Below are 17,288 nucleotides of genomic sequence, written 5' to 3'. Positions count from 1 at the left end.
GGAGTGTGTCGCAAACTAGTCCCATAAGTGAAAGATTTTTGCTGACCTCCGGCGAGCCATGCGGGCGTCTCCGACGCCGGAGGACTAAAACAGCGAAAATTTTTCACTTATGAGACTAGTTTGCGACATACTCCACTTACGGGACTAAAATGATAAAGGAATCCAGTTGCGGAAAAAAAACAGTTTACCCTTAATTATAATTAAATTAAATAGTTATTTTAATTTTAATTTATAATTATTTTCATTAATATATTCTTAATTATGTAACTTAAATTCTGATATTTACAGGAATCCGGACATGCAGAGTAGTAGGACGGAGGAAGTACTAAACATACACACTAAAATTCAAACTTAATCCAGCTTTTTTTTTTTTTTTTTTTAATGACGTTTGAGAACTGCAGCAGCTACTCGCAAGTGCGAATCGGATAAACTCTCAGCCACATTTAATCTAATATTCTGCAAACTAATATTCTGCAAACTAAGCCGATAATGGAAGATACAAATTAGAGATTGGTTTAGGGTAACAAATTACAGAAACAAAGGCACAAACCTAAAGTCACAAATAAATCAATCAATCAACACATCCATATCCATCATCACATAACATTAACAACCTAAAAAAAGCCCATCTCATCTCCAACACACACCAAATAAATCTACACAACATTTAGACATGTAACTAATTAACAATGAAGAAGAAGAAGAAGAAGAAAAATCCAATTGGAACAAGAATCATAACCATAATCATAATCTTAACAATTTTACCTTTCAGATCAGATCAAGATCAAGGCGTCGTCGTCGACTTGTTGTTGTTCTCCTCCGACGACGGCCGGTTCTCCGAGTCCGACTGCCGGACCTCCTCGATCATCCGAACCACGTCCTCCATGCTCGGCCGGACGTCCGGAACCTTCGCGACGCACGCCATCCCTATCTGCAGCATCTGCACCATCTCCTCCTCGATGTTCTGGAATCTCATCAGCTCCACGTCGAACACCTCAGCCGTCCACTCCTCCCGCACCACCGACTGCACCCATCTCGGCAGATCCACGATCTCGTCGCGCCCCGGCGACTGGATCGGCTGCTTCCCTGTCAGCATCTCCAGCAGCATCACCCCGAAGCTGTACACGTCCGATTTCTGCGTATGTTTCTTAGTCTCGATCACCTCCGGCGCCCGGTACCCCACATGCCGCGACGTCGCCGGATAGTTCATCAGAGCTGCCAGGCCGTAGTCGGATACACGCGCGTCGAATTCTTGGCTGAGGAGGACGTTCGACGACTTGATGTTTCCGTGCGAGAATCTCGGCCCCCCCGTCGAGTGGAGATGCGCGATCCCTCTGGCGGCAGCGAGCGAGATTTTGACTCTCGATTCCCAATCGAGAGACGGTCTTCCCGACGACGCCTTGTTTCCTGCAATAAATCGATCCGATTTTTAGTTCGAGAAAAAAAAAAAAATTATGATCGAAGAGTTTCGGTTAGTTAATTACCGTGCAACATGGCGGCTAAGCTTCCGTTCGGGTAGTAATCGTAGACGAGGAGCTTTTCGTCCTTGGAGTAGTAATAAGCGCGTAACGGTACGACATTCGGGTGCCGTCCGACTCTACCGACGACTTCCATTTGCTGCTCGAATTCTTTCTTCCCAACGATAACCTCCTTCAGCCTTTTCACGACAACCGTTGTCGACTCCTCCAAGACAGCCTTGTACCCCGTCCCGAAGCTGCCTTTTCCTAACACCTCGGCGGAGGCTCTAAGTAGATCCTCGAGATCGAAGTTGTAAGAACTTCCTTCGAAGAAAACGAGCTTGTTTTTATCAGGCTCTTGCACTCCGCTCCCGAACTCTTTCCCGGGCTTCTCCGTTCTCCCGACAACAGACGGCTTGGATTTCGGCGCAGCAGCGACTCCGTCGTCGCTCGCTCGTTTCTTATAGCAGCATAAGATCAGTATTAGAAGTAGGAGAAATAGCAGCACGGCGCCTCCGACTGCAATGGCAATGATGGCGCCCAAAGATAGTTTCTTTTTCGAGCTTTCTGTCTTCGGCGCCGTCGACGGAGGGACGACAGGACTGGGAGAAGGGGAAGGACTGATGGCACCCGAACAAGGAGTCAGAGGCTGGCCACAGAGAAGATTTCCGGTGAACGATGAGCCGGGGAACTTCCGGAGAGTCGCGGGGATAGTGCCGTTAAGACGGTTGTAGCTGACGTTGAATCGTCTGATGCTCGTGACACCTAAGTCGGGAATCGATCCGGAAAGCGAATTGTTGTTGAGCGTCAATGCAGTGAGCTGCGTCAAGTTCCATATCGTTAGCGGAATGGATCCGGTCAGCGAATTATCCGAGAGATCAAGAACAGCGAGCTGTGGCGACAGAGACACAGGGATGTCGCCGGAAAAGTTGTTGCGCTGCAGAAAAAGGTAGCGGAGTGACGGTAGGGATAGAACATCCGGAGGCAAGTTACCGCTGAGGAGATTGGCTCGGAGGCTAAGAACCATCAAAGAGTCGAGCAATCCGAGAGTGTTCTGAGGAATCGAGCCAACGAGTCCGATCCCGGGAAGCCGCACACCAATCACATGTTTACCATTGTCAGTACAGTTTATGCCGATCCAGGAAGTGCAGACAGGGGTCGCCGAGTTCCAGTTGAGCTTCCGGCCATGGTGGATGGCAGCCGCGAATGACAGTAGGGCTTGTTTGTCTGAGTTCAAATCACAGAGAGCCTGAGGAAGAAGACATGCAATGACGACGAAGGAAAAAATAATGGCGCCGATCCAGCTCGGTTTCATGTCGATATCCGATTTTCCTGTGGGAGATTGGAGAGGACGAAGTAAATATCATTTACTGATCAATTACCAGATTAGAAAGTGAAGAAACTAATCAAAGAAACTACTGATTAATCTAAAAACCAGCAGAAGAGATTCACAAGAAATTGAAAACTAGGAAGAAGATGCAAATGGTGTTTGCTCAAAACGATAAGTTAATGCACAAATTCAATTCCTTCCCTAATCCAACCTTTCTCACCAACCAGAAACCTAAACTTCATTTTTTCTCCAATTAGGCGAGAAAAGCTGCCTATGTGTATATATATATATATGTTCTTCAAAAATCCAAAAGTAAGAAAGACTACTCCAAGCCAACCAATGGCACCGTTGCAGAGAGAGAGAGAGAAGGAAGAAGAATCTCTGATAAACTTTCCTAAAGAGAATCCTAGAGAGAAATGTGTTTTTCAACAAACACCATTGAGATTAAAAAATTCAACAATAAAGCAGAGAGAATACTATCCGATAAGCAAATTTGCAGAAAAAAATCTCAGCAATAAATTTCCAGATTGTCTGCAACTGCAACAAAAATGCAGTGACAATTGGCTTCCCCATTAACAAAAATTACTGAGAAATCTCCGCCAATTTATGCAACAAAGCACAAAATCATCAGTTCGCCCAGATCTGCAAGTTAAAATCATCTAATTTTGTTCCAATTCCAAGCACAGTAAGTTCGAAGAAGAAACTTCAAAAATTAAACACAGACACAGAAAACCAGGCTAAAGCGGAAGAAAAGTTGCCAAAATTACCTGGAAGTGCAGATGCAACACAGCCCAACCTTGGGCAAGTGGATTCAGCGAGAATGGCGAGGTTGAAACCCCAAACCAGAGGCTTTTCTTCGAATCTCGGCAGCGTAACTCAAGTTGCGCGGAAACAGCATGGATAACCGCATAGCTGTAAAAAGGAATTTCCAAATGAGGCTCGGCAGATCCAAGAAGGAAAGGAGAGGGAAGAGGAAGAGCACAGCTCAATTTCGGTGCTGATCCAATATTTAATTTAGTTAGCAATGGTGAGCTGGGCTGGGGAAATGCGGGGAGCGTGAGCAGAGATTTCCCAACCCAACCACTGTTAGAGAGAGAGAATTGAAGACGGAGAGAGGGAGAGAGAGAGAGTGAGGATGGCTGGGTAGGGTGGGGGTGGGGGTTTGGGGTGGGGTAGGGTAGGGTGGGGGCGGGGCGGGGTGCATTGTCACATATAAACTGTCTCTCACTTTATACAGTAGGGCAGTTCGCTCTCACTCAGTTGCTTGCTAATTTCTTCTTATTATTTAAATATAAAAAAAAGATCTTATAATTTACTCTATTCCTATTTAATTTTTTTTTAATTTTTTATTTTTATCTTTTCTACATTATTTATCTTTTTACTTTTTAAAATATGATTATACGTTTAAATTTTATATTTTATAATTTTTAAAATTTAATTAAATTATTTAGTTATTTTAATTTTAATTTATAATTATTTTTATTAATATATTTTTTAATTATTTTGTCTCGTATTACTTGAGAGGGAGAGAGTAATTTTTTTTATTTATACGTATTTTCTTTTTTTACCTTTTTAGAAGTAATTTATTATTCTCTCCATCCTATAACAAAGTATTCATTTTTTCCTTTTTTTTTCTAGTAACTGTACTATCTACCTAACATTACAAATACTCTTACAACTTACAATATATTATACAAATGTCATTACCTTTATATCACACGTACTAATAAAGTTATTTTAGTCATTTCTACTTTATTCCTACTATATCCCAATATAATACTAATATTTTTAAAACTACGTGCAAAAAGCAAATGAATATTTAATTCCGAAACGGAGGGAGTATAATATACCAACAAACATTAGAGAGAGAAAAAAAATTATATATAAATTGATATATTAATTACATAGAAAGTATAATTACTAATCCATAAAATATAATGAATATATTGATTTTGGAGAATATTTAAAAGGAAAAATTTATTTATGTATCAATATAACCAAAATTTATTAATTTTGATTTCAATATAAAAATTTTATCAATTTTGGTCATAATATAATTAAAATTTATATTTTTTTGTTCTAATATAACAAAACTCATCATTTTTTGTCCAAATATAAATTTTTTTATCAATTTTAGTCCCAATATAACAAAACTCAATTATTTTTTGTCCCAATATAATCAAACTTTATCTTTTTTTGTCCCACCGTCAACAAATCGACGGAAAATATTGACGTGTGTTATGAGAAAACGAGAAAGAAAGCAAATAAAGAACACAGAGGTTTTACGTGGTTCGGTGACGATGTGTCAACCTACGTCCACGGGCAGGAACCGGAGAGATTTTATTATACTGATTCAGAGATTTACAATGTGTCATCCGACTAAAAACCATAGTTGTCTATATATAAGCACCCCAAAACACCCTAAACAGTAAGTCTATTTGTTATCAATTAGGATAAGCCCAAAAGGAACCCTGCCAATTGAAACAGCCCTTTCGCTTTGGTTTAGGGTCGGGTAGACCGCTAAATCCAAGTCACGTTTCAACAATCTCCACCTTGACTTGAAGTTTCTCCAACCGCCAAAGGTTCGTTAGTATCTCTCAGTCATCTCCTTCCTGCCATATGCCCCGAGAGGGCTTTACCTCCTACGAATATTCACCAAGTTCAAGCAGTGCTCAAACTTCTCCGTCGGTAGCGCCTTTGTCAACATATCAGCTGGATTGTGCTCTGTAGCTATTTTCTGAATAGAAAACTTGTCTTCCTCCAGAACATCACGGATAAAATTCAACTTTACATCAATATGTTTGGTTCTCCCATGATACACTGGATTTTTAGCCAAACTCAAAGCACTTTGACTATTACAGAATAACACCGGTTTCTCCACCTTCAGACCCAAACTCTGCATCAGACAATGTAACCAGATACCCTCCTTAATACCTTCAATCATTGACATGTATTCCGCCTCAGTCGTCGACAATGCAACCGTAGGTTGTAAAGTAGACTTCTAACTGACTGCACATCCAAACAAAGTGAAGATAAAACAAGTTAGTGATCTTCGTTTCACCAAGTCACCCTCGTAATCAGAGTCTGCATAGCCAACAAGACCATCACCATGGCCTTTATCATCATATACCAGACAAATATCAGACGCTCCTTTCAAATATCGCAAGATCCACTTTACAGCTCCCCAGTGAGCTTTACCCGAATTAGCCATAAACCTGCTCACCACACTAACCGCATAAGCGAGATCCGGTTTCGTACATACCATCGCATACATAAGACTTCCAACTGCACTTGAATATGGAACCGTCTTCATGTAACTAACCTCTTCATTTGTAGCCGGTATAGTGCTTCGATCAAGTTTAAACTGTGCCGCCAAAGGGGTACTTACCGGTTTGGACTGATCAACAGAGAATGCCTGCAAAACTTTCTCAATATACTTTTCTTGAGAAACCCATAACCGTCTTGTTTTTCTATCACGCCAGATCTCCATACCAAGTATTTTCTTTGCCGCACCCAAATCTTTCATCTCAAACTCACCCTTTAGTAGAGTCTTCAAGTCATTAATTACAGCCATGTTCTTAGCTGCAATTAACATATCATCCCCATACAATAGCAGATACACAAAGGAATCAGTAGAAACTTTCTTCGAGTAAACACAGTTATCAAACTTATTACGAGCATAACCATTAGACACCATGAATGAGTCAAATCTCTTGTACTATTGCCTCGGAGACTGCTTCAAGCCATACAAAGATTTCTTTAACAAGCATACCTGGTCCCTTTAGAGCTGTAGAACCCCTCCGGTTGAGACATGTAAATTTGTTCTTCTAGATTACCATGAAGGAATGCTGTTTTTACATCAAGCTGCTCCAGCTCCAGATCAAAAGCACCACCATTGCCAAAAGAATCCGAATGGTTTTGTGTTTCACCACATGAGAAAAGACTTCATGGTAATCGATTCCTTCCTTCTGTGAAAACCCTTTTGCCACCAGTCTCGCCTTGAACCTAGCAGGTTCAACACCAGGAATTCCCTCATTTTTTTTAAAGACCCACTTGCATCCCACTGGCTTCACCCCTTTTAGTAGTGCAACAAGATCCCAAGTCTTGTTCTTTTCAAGAGACTGCATCTCTTCATTCATTGTCATAATCCAGGTTTCTGCATCTTTAGTCGCCACACCTTCTTTATATGTCTTTGGCTCATCAGAGCCAAGATCATCACTAACCGCTAGTGCATAAGCAACAGAATCCATGTCACACATATTGACACATCCTGCAAACCTAGCTGGTTTCTGAATATTTCTCTTTCCCTTTCTTGCTGCTATGGAATCTTCAACCCCAGTACCAGCGTCATCAGCTTCCCCCTCAACTGGTTTCCCTTGAGGTTTTGACTGATCTGGTTGATCGGATTGATCAATAGTATTATCCTGCTGTTTTTTCTCTAACACAACTCTGTCAGGAGTCTCAAACTCCACCCTCTGGTTAGCACCACAATCTTTTGTACCTGCAATACTTTCACAACCTCTACTCTGATCAAGCATAGCAAATTCATCAAAGGTTACATCTCTGCTAATAAGAAATTTACCAGGATTTTTACCTTCTGTACACCACAGTCGATAACCTTTTACTCCTGTTGCATACCCTAGAAATATGCATTTTACCGCCCTCGGCTCCAGCTTACCATCATTCACATGAGCGTATGCAGGAATATTCTTAGATTAAAGTAATCAGAGGGTTTACCGGACCATACCTCTTGAGGAGTCTTTAAGTCAATTGCAGTTGATGGAGATCTATTAACCAGATAGCTAGCAGTGTTTGCTGCTTCAGCCCGGAATTGCTTAGACAAGCCAGCAAATATGCGCATACACCTAGCACGCGCCATGAGGATTTGGTTAATTCGCTCTGCAACTCCATTTTGCTGTGGTGTGTGTCGTACAGTGCGGTGCCTCACTATACCTTCTTTCTTGCAGAAACCATCAAATGGAGCGTTGCAGAACTCCAACCCATTATCAGTTCTTAGAGTCTTGACTTGTTTACCCGTCCGTTTTTCAACCATGGTCTTCCACTCCTTGAACTTCCCAAACACCTCATCTTTAGTCTTTAGAAAGTACAACCAGACTTTTCTCGAATAATCATCTATGAAAGTGACAAAGTAAGAACACCCGCCCTGCAATTTCACCGGAGAGGGACCCCATAGATCTGAATGAACATATTCCAGAATTTCTTTTGAAGTGTGATGACCGGTACTAAACCTCACCCTGCGTTGCTTCCCTTTTATACAAGCCTCACAGAATTGAATTTTACCTATCACATCCCCACCAAATAAACCCTGCTTGCTCAACACAGAAAACCCTAGCTCACTCATGTGACCTAATCGCCGGTGCCACAAATTTGTTCTATCATCATGTTTATCCAAGGACTGGGATACCGCCGCCGTTCCCATCACTGAACTGCCTTGTAGAAAATAAATTCCATGCTGCAGTTTTCCCTTCATCATTACCAGCGCATCTTTCAGGACTTTCACCCACTCACCTTCACCATGATATTTTAAACCATTCTTGGCTAAGGTGCCAAGAGAAATCAAATTCTTTCTGAGTTCAGGAACATACCAACAGTCAAATTTCCTGACAGTACCGTCATGCAATTTTATCTGCACTACCCCGCTCCCTTTTATGGCTAGAACCCCATCATCACCTAACTTCACCGTTCCATTCCACTCTTTAAAAGAAGTGAGTAGATCACGAGAGAACGTCATATGGTGAGAAGCACCAGTATCCATAATCCAGGAATCAGCGGTACTAGCACTACACGCTGTCAGAACTTCACCAAAGTCCCCATCATCAGAACTGTCTTGTACCACAACAGCACTGCTGCCACTGTTACTAGAATCAACTTTTGTATTTCCCTTCTTTTGTGGACAATCCCTTTTAACGTGCCATTTCTCCTTGCAAAGATAACACTTAACTTTGCTAGAGGATTTTGATTTTGAACGCGACCTCTCATTCCCGTTACCCCTCTCCTGTGGTCTTCCCCTACCTGCAAACAGACCTGAACCAGAACCCTTTTCCAGAGAAACCTTTATTTTCAATTCTTTGGACATAAGGGCATCTTTCACATCATTAACAGAAATTGTAGTTCTACCATATAGCATAGTATCTACAAAATTCTCATATGAACCAGGTAGTGAACACAATAAAATTAGGGCTTGATCTTCATTATCTACTTTAACCTCAACTCCTTGAAGATCAAGAATGATACGGTTAAAGGTATCAAGATGATCCTTTACCTGAGTACTTTCAGACATCCAGAGTGTGTAAAGACGTTGCTTCTGATATAGCATGTTCGTGAGAGAGTTGTTTTGGTACTTCTCACACAGTTTATTCCATAACCCAAAAGCCGTTGTCTGATCTACAACCTCCCGTAACACCTCATCAGTAACTGACAGCAAGATCGCGGAATGAGCCCTTGCCAAAATCTCCTTATTTACCTCCTCCTTCGTGTCTTTAGGAAACCTGTCTTCTCCCTCCAACGCAGCCGCACATCCTTGTTGAACCAGAAGTGCTCTCATCTTGACCTTCCAGAGCGTGAAGTCATTCGACCCATTAAACTTCTCCAGATCAAACTTATACGAGGACATCTTCAATCAATGAGATATGGCTCTGATACCACTTGTTATGAGAAAACGAGAAAGAAAGCAAATAAAGAATACAAAGGTTTTACGTGGTTCGGTGACGGTGTGTCAACCTACGTCCACGGGCAGGAACCAGAGAGATTTTATTATACTGATTCAGAGATTTACAATGTGTCATCCGACTAAGAACCATAGTTGTCTATTTATAAGCACCCCAAAAAAGCCCAAAAGGAACCCTGCCAATTGAAACAGCCATTTCGCTTTGGTTTATGGTCGGGTAGACCGCTAAATCCAAGTCACGTTTCAACAACGTGGACTTGCAAGATTGTACAATTTCTTCGAATATAAATATAAGGTTTGATTTTTTTTCACGTCAATATTTTTCGTCGGTTTATTGACGATCTGACCAAAAAGATAAAATTTGATTATATTGGAACAAAAAATAATGAGTTTTGTTTATATTGAAACTAAAATTGATAAAACTTTTATATTGAAACCAAAATTGATAAATTTTAATTATATTGAGACTAAAAATAATTTTTTCCCGTATTTAAATTATAACGGCTAAAAAAACTATACCAAAAATAAACCAAACAAATAATAGGAGTATGATTTAATTTATTTATATTTGTTAGATTATATTTTGTTCATAACAACTGAGAAATAAATCTGACGCCGACCTATCCACATGCGGGAGAAATGAGCATGTTTGTCCCCTCACTTATCATTCTTTGTTTTTTTCTTAAACATATACTAGTACTGAATTTTCAATTTTTTATTTCAATTATTTTTTTTTAAGATATACATATTGAATTATAAGTTTTTTTTTTCTTTTATTTTTATATAATTTTTAATAAAAAAATATAAATATGTAAAAATAATAAAAAAATATTTTATTCAAATTTATTTTTATTTAGTTATTACATAAAAATAAAATAGTAATTTCATCTATCCATAAAAATTATAGAGATACGTGCGGTCATGGACACTAAAAAACCATAGTATTTTATTGTAAAAATAATATAAATAAAAAAGTAAATTAAGGTATTTTAACAAGTTCATTGAACTAGTAATATAAGTAAAGTTGTTTTCTAGTAACAAAATTATTACTCCTTCCATCCCATATAATATGAGTGTATTACTATAGACACAGGAAGGAATTTAGGTAAAGTATAATTAGTAAATAATTACAAAGTGTATTAGTAAAAATAATTATTATTTAGTAAAAATAATTATAGATTAAGATTAAGATAAATAAATAGTTTAATTAAAATTAAGAAAATTATAAAATTTAAAATTTAAAATGCAATTAAAGTGAATAATTATATTTCCAAAAATAGAAATGACAAGTTACAGATGAAAATATAAAATAGGGACAAATTATGTGGGACGGGGGGAGTATTTGTATATTAAATTGTAATAGTATTTTGAGTAGATAAATTTTTTTATTATAAATATAATGTGTTTAATTTAACGAAGAAATATATATATATATATATATAATTACTTGCATAAGGTTGATAAAAGGAGAGAATAATTATTTTAATGTTAATTGTATATATTTATTTATTATAATAAAAGGATTACGATCGTAATGTAACCATTGGAATTGGAATTGTAGTCATGTTTATTTATTATGCTACTCACTCAGGCCCGGAACAAATGTCTTGTTGGGAGTTGGCACGGGGATTAAGGAATGATAGTATTTAATCGAAAGTGGATATAAAATAGAATGTAAAAAACTATAATGCCCTTACTTTTTTAAGGATTTAAAAAAATAGATTAGAGTAAGAATTAGGATTAGTTTGGAAAAATAGGAATAATATTATTATAATGTGGGGACCACAATTACTAAATAAGGAAACAAGATAATTATTTTGGGACGGACGAAAATGAAAAAACAAGACAACTCTTTTGGGACGGAGGGAGTATCATTTATTTTTTGCGCGTTATTATTTAAATATTAATTATTATATTATAATGTAGTACAAATATAAAAAAAAAATTCTAAAAATACTTTCATTAGTGTTTTATAATACTGATAGAAGGACATTTGTACAAAATATTATACAAATATTTATAATGTTAAGTAAAATAATACAAAAGGTAATTTATAACATAATTCTTTTTTCTTTTTTTTTATTAACATAATTTTCAATATATGTATATATATAATAAAAATATTACTTATTATATTATCGATATAATCGTTATATCTAACATAAAAAATATATTTTAATAAAAAACACTGCTAGAAAATTATTATATTATCATAAAATAATTGTCGGATCTATTTTCACAATTTTTACTTAAAATTTAATAAAAATTATATGTTAACTAATTGTTGCGGACTTTCGTAACAATCTTTGTTACAATAATTAATTTTTTCTATTTACCACAGAAGGCCGCAACAAAGAAGAAGTAGATTTATTGTTTTTAAATTTGTTGCAACATTCTTTGATAATAGATTTAAATAAAAGTCATTTCCAAATGCATTGTTATGATTGCCAGCGACGAACAAAAAATAAAGTTATTGTTTTTAAATTTGTTCCAGCTTTTTGCAATAATTAATTTTAAATAAAAATTATTTTTTTATGTATTGTTGCATTGTTCACGACAATAATTTTAATAAAATACACTTTATATATTGTTGCGGCTTTCCGTGACGGCGTGTTATTTATTACTTTAATTTGTTACAGTATTTCGCGATTATTTTTTTATTTTTTTTTTTTTTTAGTTATCATGATTTTTTTAAATAAGATATTATTCCGAAAAAATATATTTTACGAAAATTATATATTTTGCGTTAATAATTTTTTAATAAATATTATTAGTAATTTTTAAGATTCTATATATTTTTGTTTTATAATCGTTGCAAAATTAAACTATATACGAAATTCAACAATTAAGATATAGTTGAATAGTTCTATCAAACCGACAAATTTCTACCTACATCATCAATATACGTCTTTTTCATGAATTATATGTATATATTTATTTTTTTCATAAATAATATTTGCATATAAAAACATTCTTTTTTTTTTTTTTTTTTTCAAAATTATCCATAATTCCCTTATGTTTCGAAACTCAGCGTAAATTTTCTCTCTACTTTAAAAATTGCATGGTAGCCCCTTATACTTTAAAAAATATTGCATGAAACTCCACCACCATGAAACTTTCCTCACGTGATAAAGAAAATGATTTCATATCTATATATTTTGCATTGCAGGGGGTTTTATGCAATATTTTTGAAAGTACAAGTGAACGTCATGTAATATTTTTTTAAAGTATAAGGGAGTACCATGCAATTTTTAAAGTAAAAGTGAAATTTACGCTGAGTTTCGAAACCACAAAGAAGTTATGACAATTTTGCCTTTTTTATTATTTTTTTTATTAAAGTTCTGGTCACGCATTTGAGTGATGTTTGCATTTAATTTTTTATTCCCTTTTTTGTATTGTCTGTTGCTTAAATACTATTTTTGGAACAATTTCATTAAATGTATATTTTTGAAGTCATACGTGTTTCCTAACTGAATTAAGAAGTTTGATTAGTTAATTTTATTTATTTATTTATTTATTTGTTTATTTTTTTACTATCGAGAGTTTTGAAAATATGAAAATTAGAATTTATTTATTTTCATAAAAATATATTCTCCATCCGTCACTTAACAATTTATCCATTATTTCATTTTGGTCTATCCAATAACAGACTATCTATTTTTTTTAATAATTGTATTATCTATCTAATATTACGAATACCCTTCCAATTTACATTATATTACACAAATATCATAAAATTAGATTATGTCTTTTTACCTTTATTTCTATTACATTATAATATAATATTAATATTTTTAAAATTTTGTACAAAAAACAAACAGATAAATAAATATAAGACGGAGGGAGTATATATTATTTTTTTTATCACTAAACATTTAAAAATAATAATAATAACAGTATTTAAGAATTTTTGAAAATATGAAAATTATAATTTATTTTTTTCTCAAGTTGTGTTATATTAGTATTCTTTTATTTTAATAATCTTTCTACTGTTTGTTAATAACTAAATAAATTCCAAAATACTAATATAACACAACTTTTTGTTTTTTATATATTTTATAAGAAAAAAAAAATGTATATGTACTAAAAATGCATATTAGGAATGATGTATATTGAAGAGTGAATAAAATCTTATTATTTAATTTAATATTTTCTAAAATAAAATAATTATTTGAGTGAAGTTTTTGTCGGAAAAAATTAATGAAATAAACCGTTAAAAAAAATAGATTTGGATATATATATATATATAACCTTTATTTTCAATTAAAATATTCTTTTTTTTTTTTTTGAGAAAATTTGATTGAAATGAGTTTTTGACTTGATTCTAAATTATATCACATAATAAATAATTGTAAATTAAAAGTAATTTGAAATAGAATATTAATTTGAGTTTATTTTAAATAATATTTTAATATGATATTTTATGAGATAAAATAATATATTTTTATTGAAAAATACATAAAATATATAGTATTTATTTCAGTTTAAAAAAATAAAAATAAAAATAAAAATAAAAATAAAAACAAACTCATATCACATAATGAATTAAGGCTTTATTTGATTGATTTAAAGAATAAACAGAAGTCAAAATTTTTAAATGTAAATATAATTTTTTTTGTTAAGTTTTTATATTATATTTATAAATTTTAATAAATTATAAGAATTTTAAATTATCTAATATAATTATCTTAAATTTTAATTAAATTATAACAATAAATAAACAATTTAAGGTTGAATTAATTGTACTATTCAATTTATTTTAAATTTTTATAAATTATATTTAAAAATTTAAATCATCTACTATAACTAAAATTGCAATTTTAAATTTAGTATCTCAAATTATTTTTTATGTTATCATAATAATAATAATAATAATAATAATAATAATAATAATAATAATTTATCATTATTATTATTATTATTAACAAAATATTTTAATCTTAATTTTAATAATATTTTTATTTTTATTTTTTTTCAAATTTTATGTCTATGCTTCTAAAAAAATACTTTTAAGTTTTAATAAATATCGATTAAAACATACTATATAAAGTCTTTTTTCTAAAAACATAAAGTAAAAATTCCTGTTAAAAGATAATTTAAATATGGCCAAAATACTGACTTCATTCACCCAACTTTTCAGATAAAATGATTTTTATGCGTGGTACGAGACATAATTTAAAAAATATAAAATATTTTATTTTATGTAAATATTCCATTTTTTTTTTACTTTTTAAAAAAATATATATTTTTTTACTTTTTATAATAAGTAATTAATTTATTTTTTACTTTTGTATAAAATATATGTATTTATTATTATTTTTTAAAAAAATTGCAATTAAAAAATAATATTGGCATACTAGAGAGAGTGTTTTAAAAAGCAGAAGCTAGAACCTCTCAAAAATAATTTTGAATGATGTTATATATATATATATATATATGATGTTTTATAAATAAATACAATAATAATACTAATATTTTTTCGTCTCAACTCGTTTTTTTACAATTTTTATCAGCCTTACTAAAAAGTATATTTTTTAATTATAATAAAAGTAATTATATCTAAATATCAAAATATATCTGATTTTTACAAAAATATTTATTTTATTTGCATTTTCGAAGCATAAATATCAAAATTATCTTACATATTTCCATTAACTAATAACAAGCGCGGACGGAGATGTAAGATAGCGGTAGCACATCTCACCAGTGTTTTTATTCTGTCAAGAAAATATTTATATGATTTAATAATTGTGCTACTACTAAAAAAATTTGTGTATCTCATTTAAATTTTAAATGTTACCATTATCCAAAAAATAATGAACTATTAAAAATTTAAAGTTAGGACTAATCAATAGAGTATTATTAATTTTTTTTTTGTGTAAATTAGGGCTAATAAATATATATTGTTTATTTTTGTTATTAGTTCTTTTTGTTTATTTTTTATGTATAAAATAACCCACTATCTTTGTAAGTTTACAAAAAAATAAATAAATATATAAATAAATTGTTTGCAAATTGCTTTTTCATCATATACATAGATAAATAAATAAATAAATAAATAAAATACAGACACATTACATTTTATCATAAATATTATATCAAATTTATATTTCTCTGTTCCAAACGCTTTGCAATATTTTTATTTTGGTTTGTCTCAAACAACCGACACGAAATAATGAAATATAATTACTCTATATCACATGTTTTATCTCATCACATCACTCAAATAATATATATTTTTCTTTCTTATTATATCAGTTAATTATCAAATTATTTTATTTAATACTATCCACCTAAATTCCTGGAAACAAATGTTTCACCATGTTGAGACGGAAGAAATATTAAATTATTATAAGAAGTTAAAAGTTTAATTAAATTGATTTATTGTATTAAGTATATTTAAAATGAATAAAAATTACTAAAAATAAAAATGTATCATTTCTTATGAAAAAAAAAAAAAAATCATTTATGATCACTACAAAAAAATATCATTTTTATAACGAGATTTTTTCGGCTTTAAATTCACTTTTTTCGTTACTAATGATATTAGAGACGAAATTAATGATGAAATTACGTTAGCTATGTGATCTTTAGTGACGGAATTTCGTTACAAATATACTAATTTTTTTTTTTTTTTTTTTTGTAGTGGACGGAACGGAAGATTTTACATGCTACTATAATTGTTCCAGAAGCTTCCATCATAACAGTATAGAATTATAGAGAACACATTTGACCAAATATGTTACTATTTACTTTTACCTAATCCATTATCATACATAGTTGTTTTCAACATTGTCATTATTTACTTTACCTAATTCATATTATAACTAGTTTGTTTGATTTTGAGTATAATTTGAATTTTAATTTAAATAATATTTTAATATGACATTTTTTTAAAAAAATAATATATTTTAATTAAAAATAATAGTGAATAAATAATAAAAGTTTGTATTTAAAATAAAAAACAAATATATACTTAACTTTGAACACATGTACACCTTCAAACATTCTTCAAAACAAAAAACTGGTTCTCTCAAGATAATTATCTTGAAACTTTCTAGGTAAATTTGATTATGAGACTTATATATCTTCTTTTAAGGTTCTCTCAAGATACTTTTTCTAAGAAATTATTTTATCTAAATGTCATCTAGGAATATTGGTGAATAAAAGAATAATAATATTTCATTAATTATTAAGGAAGTAAAATTCACGATTATACTACAAAATCAATAAGTTTATCTAAGTGCAGAAATGTAAAATAAGAGGTGGCAGAACACGACTTTTGTCACGAATGGTGCCAACCGCCCGGCAAAGTGACTTGGAGCCACGGACGAAATCACACGGGGGCTAGAGGGGGCACTTGAACCCCCCCCCCCCCCCCCTACTCTCCCTAATCCAGTCGAATGCAACTGGGGATGTATAGTTCAAACGGTTGAACAATCCATCTTATTATTATTATTATTTTTAGAATATACTATAAATTTTTACTATATATATATTTCAAAAATAGCATTTAATCACATATTTACTTTTTATATTTTATATTATACTAAAAATAAATTTTATATGAAAAACATTATATTAATATTTATTTATATTAGAAAACCAAACAATTATATTCATTTAAAATTTAAATATTCAAAACCCAAAATTCAAAACTCTTACACAACAAAATTTACCCAAGAATACACATAAACATTCTAAAAAAATGGAGAGGAGGACAAGAGATCAATATTATTGATTGAAACAAATAATTATGCAAAATTGACAAACACTCATAATAATTTTATTTCAAAATTACACAACAAACAGT

The 17,288-nt window shown here is 32.2% G+C and overlaps 1 protein-coding gene across 1 annotated transcript; it reads right to left on the bottom strand.

Annotated features, from left to right (window-relative positions):
• Positions 1 to 469: 469 nt before the first annotated feature.
• On the bottom strand, positions 470 to 3,924 carry LOC127253802 (probable inactive receptor kinase At5g58300). The gene is made up of 3 exons (XM_051278575.1): positions 3,555 to 3,924; positions 1,485 to 2,789; positions 470 to 1,407 (listed from the first exon to the last, which is right to left on the bottom strand). The coding sequence occupies exons 2-3, from the start codon at positions 2,770 to 2,772 to the stop codon at positions 785 to 787; spliced, it is 1,911 nt and encodes a 636-aa protein (XP_051134532.1). The 5' UTR covers positions 2,773 to 2,789; positions 3,555 to 3,924; the 3' UTR covers positions 470 to 784.
• Positions 3,925 to 17,288: the final 13,364 nt, after the last annotated feature.

Source organism: Andrographis paniculata, unplaced genomic scaffold, assembly GCF_009805555.1.
Source record: "Andrographis paniculata isolate CXL003 unplaced genomic scaffold, ASM980555v1 Contig51END, whole genome shotgun sequence".
Lineage (NCBI taxonomy): Eukaryota > Viridiplantae > Streptophyta > Magnoliopsida > Lamiales > Acanthaceae > Andrographis > Andrographis paniculata.
This window is presented reverse-complemented; position numbering and strand designations above follow the sequence as displayed.

Coding starts and splice junctions, on each gene's coding strand:
- LOC127253802 (XM_051278575.1), bottom strand. CDS start 2,772: ATGAAACCGAGCTGGATCGGCGCCATTATTTTTTCCTTCGTCGTCATT. Junction 1,408..1,484: donor CTTAGCCGCCATGTTGCACG/GTAATTAACTAA, acceptor GATTTATTGCAG/GAAACAAGGCGTCGTCGGGA.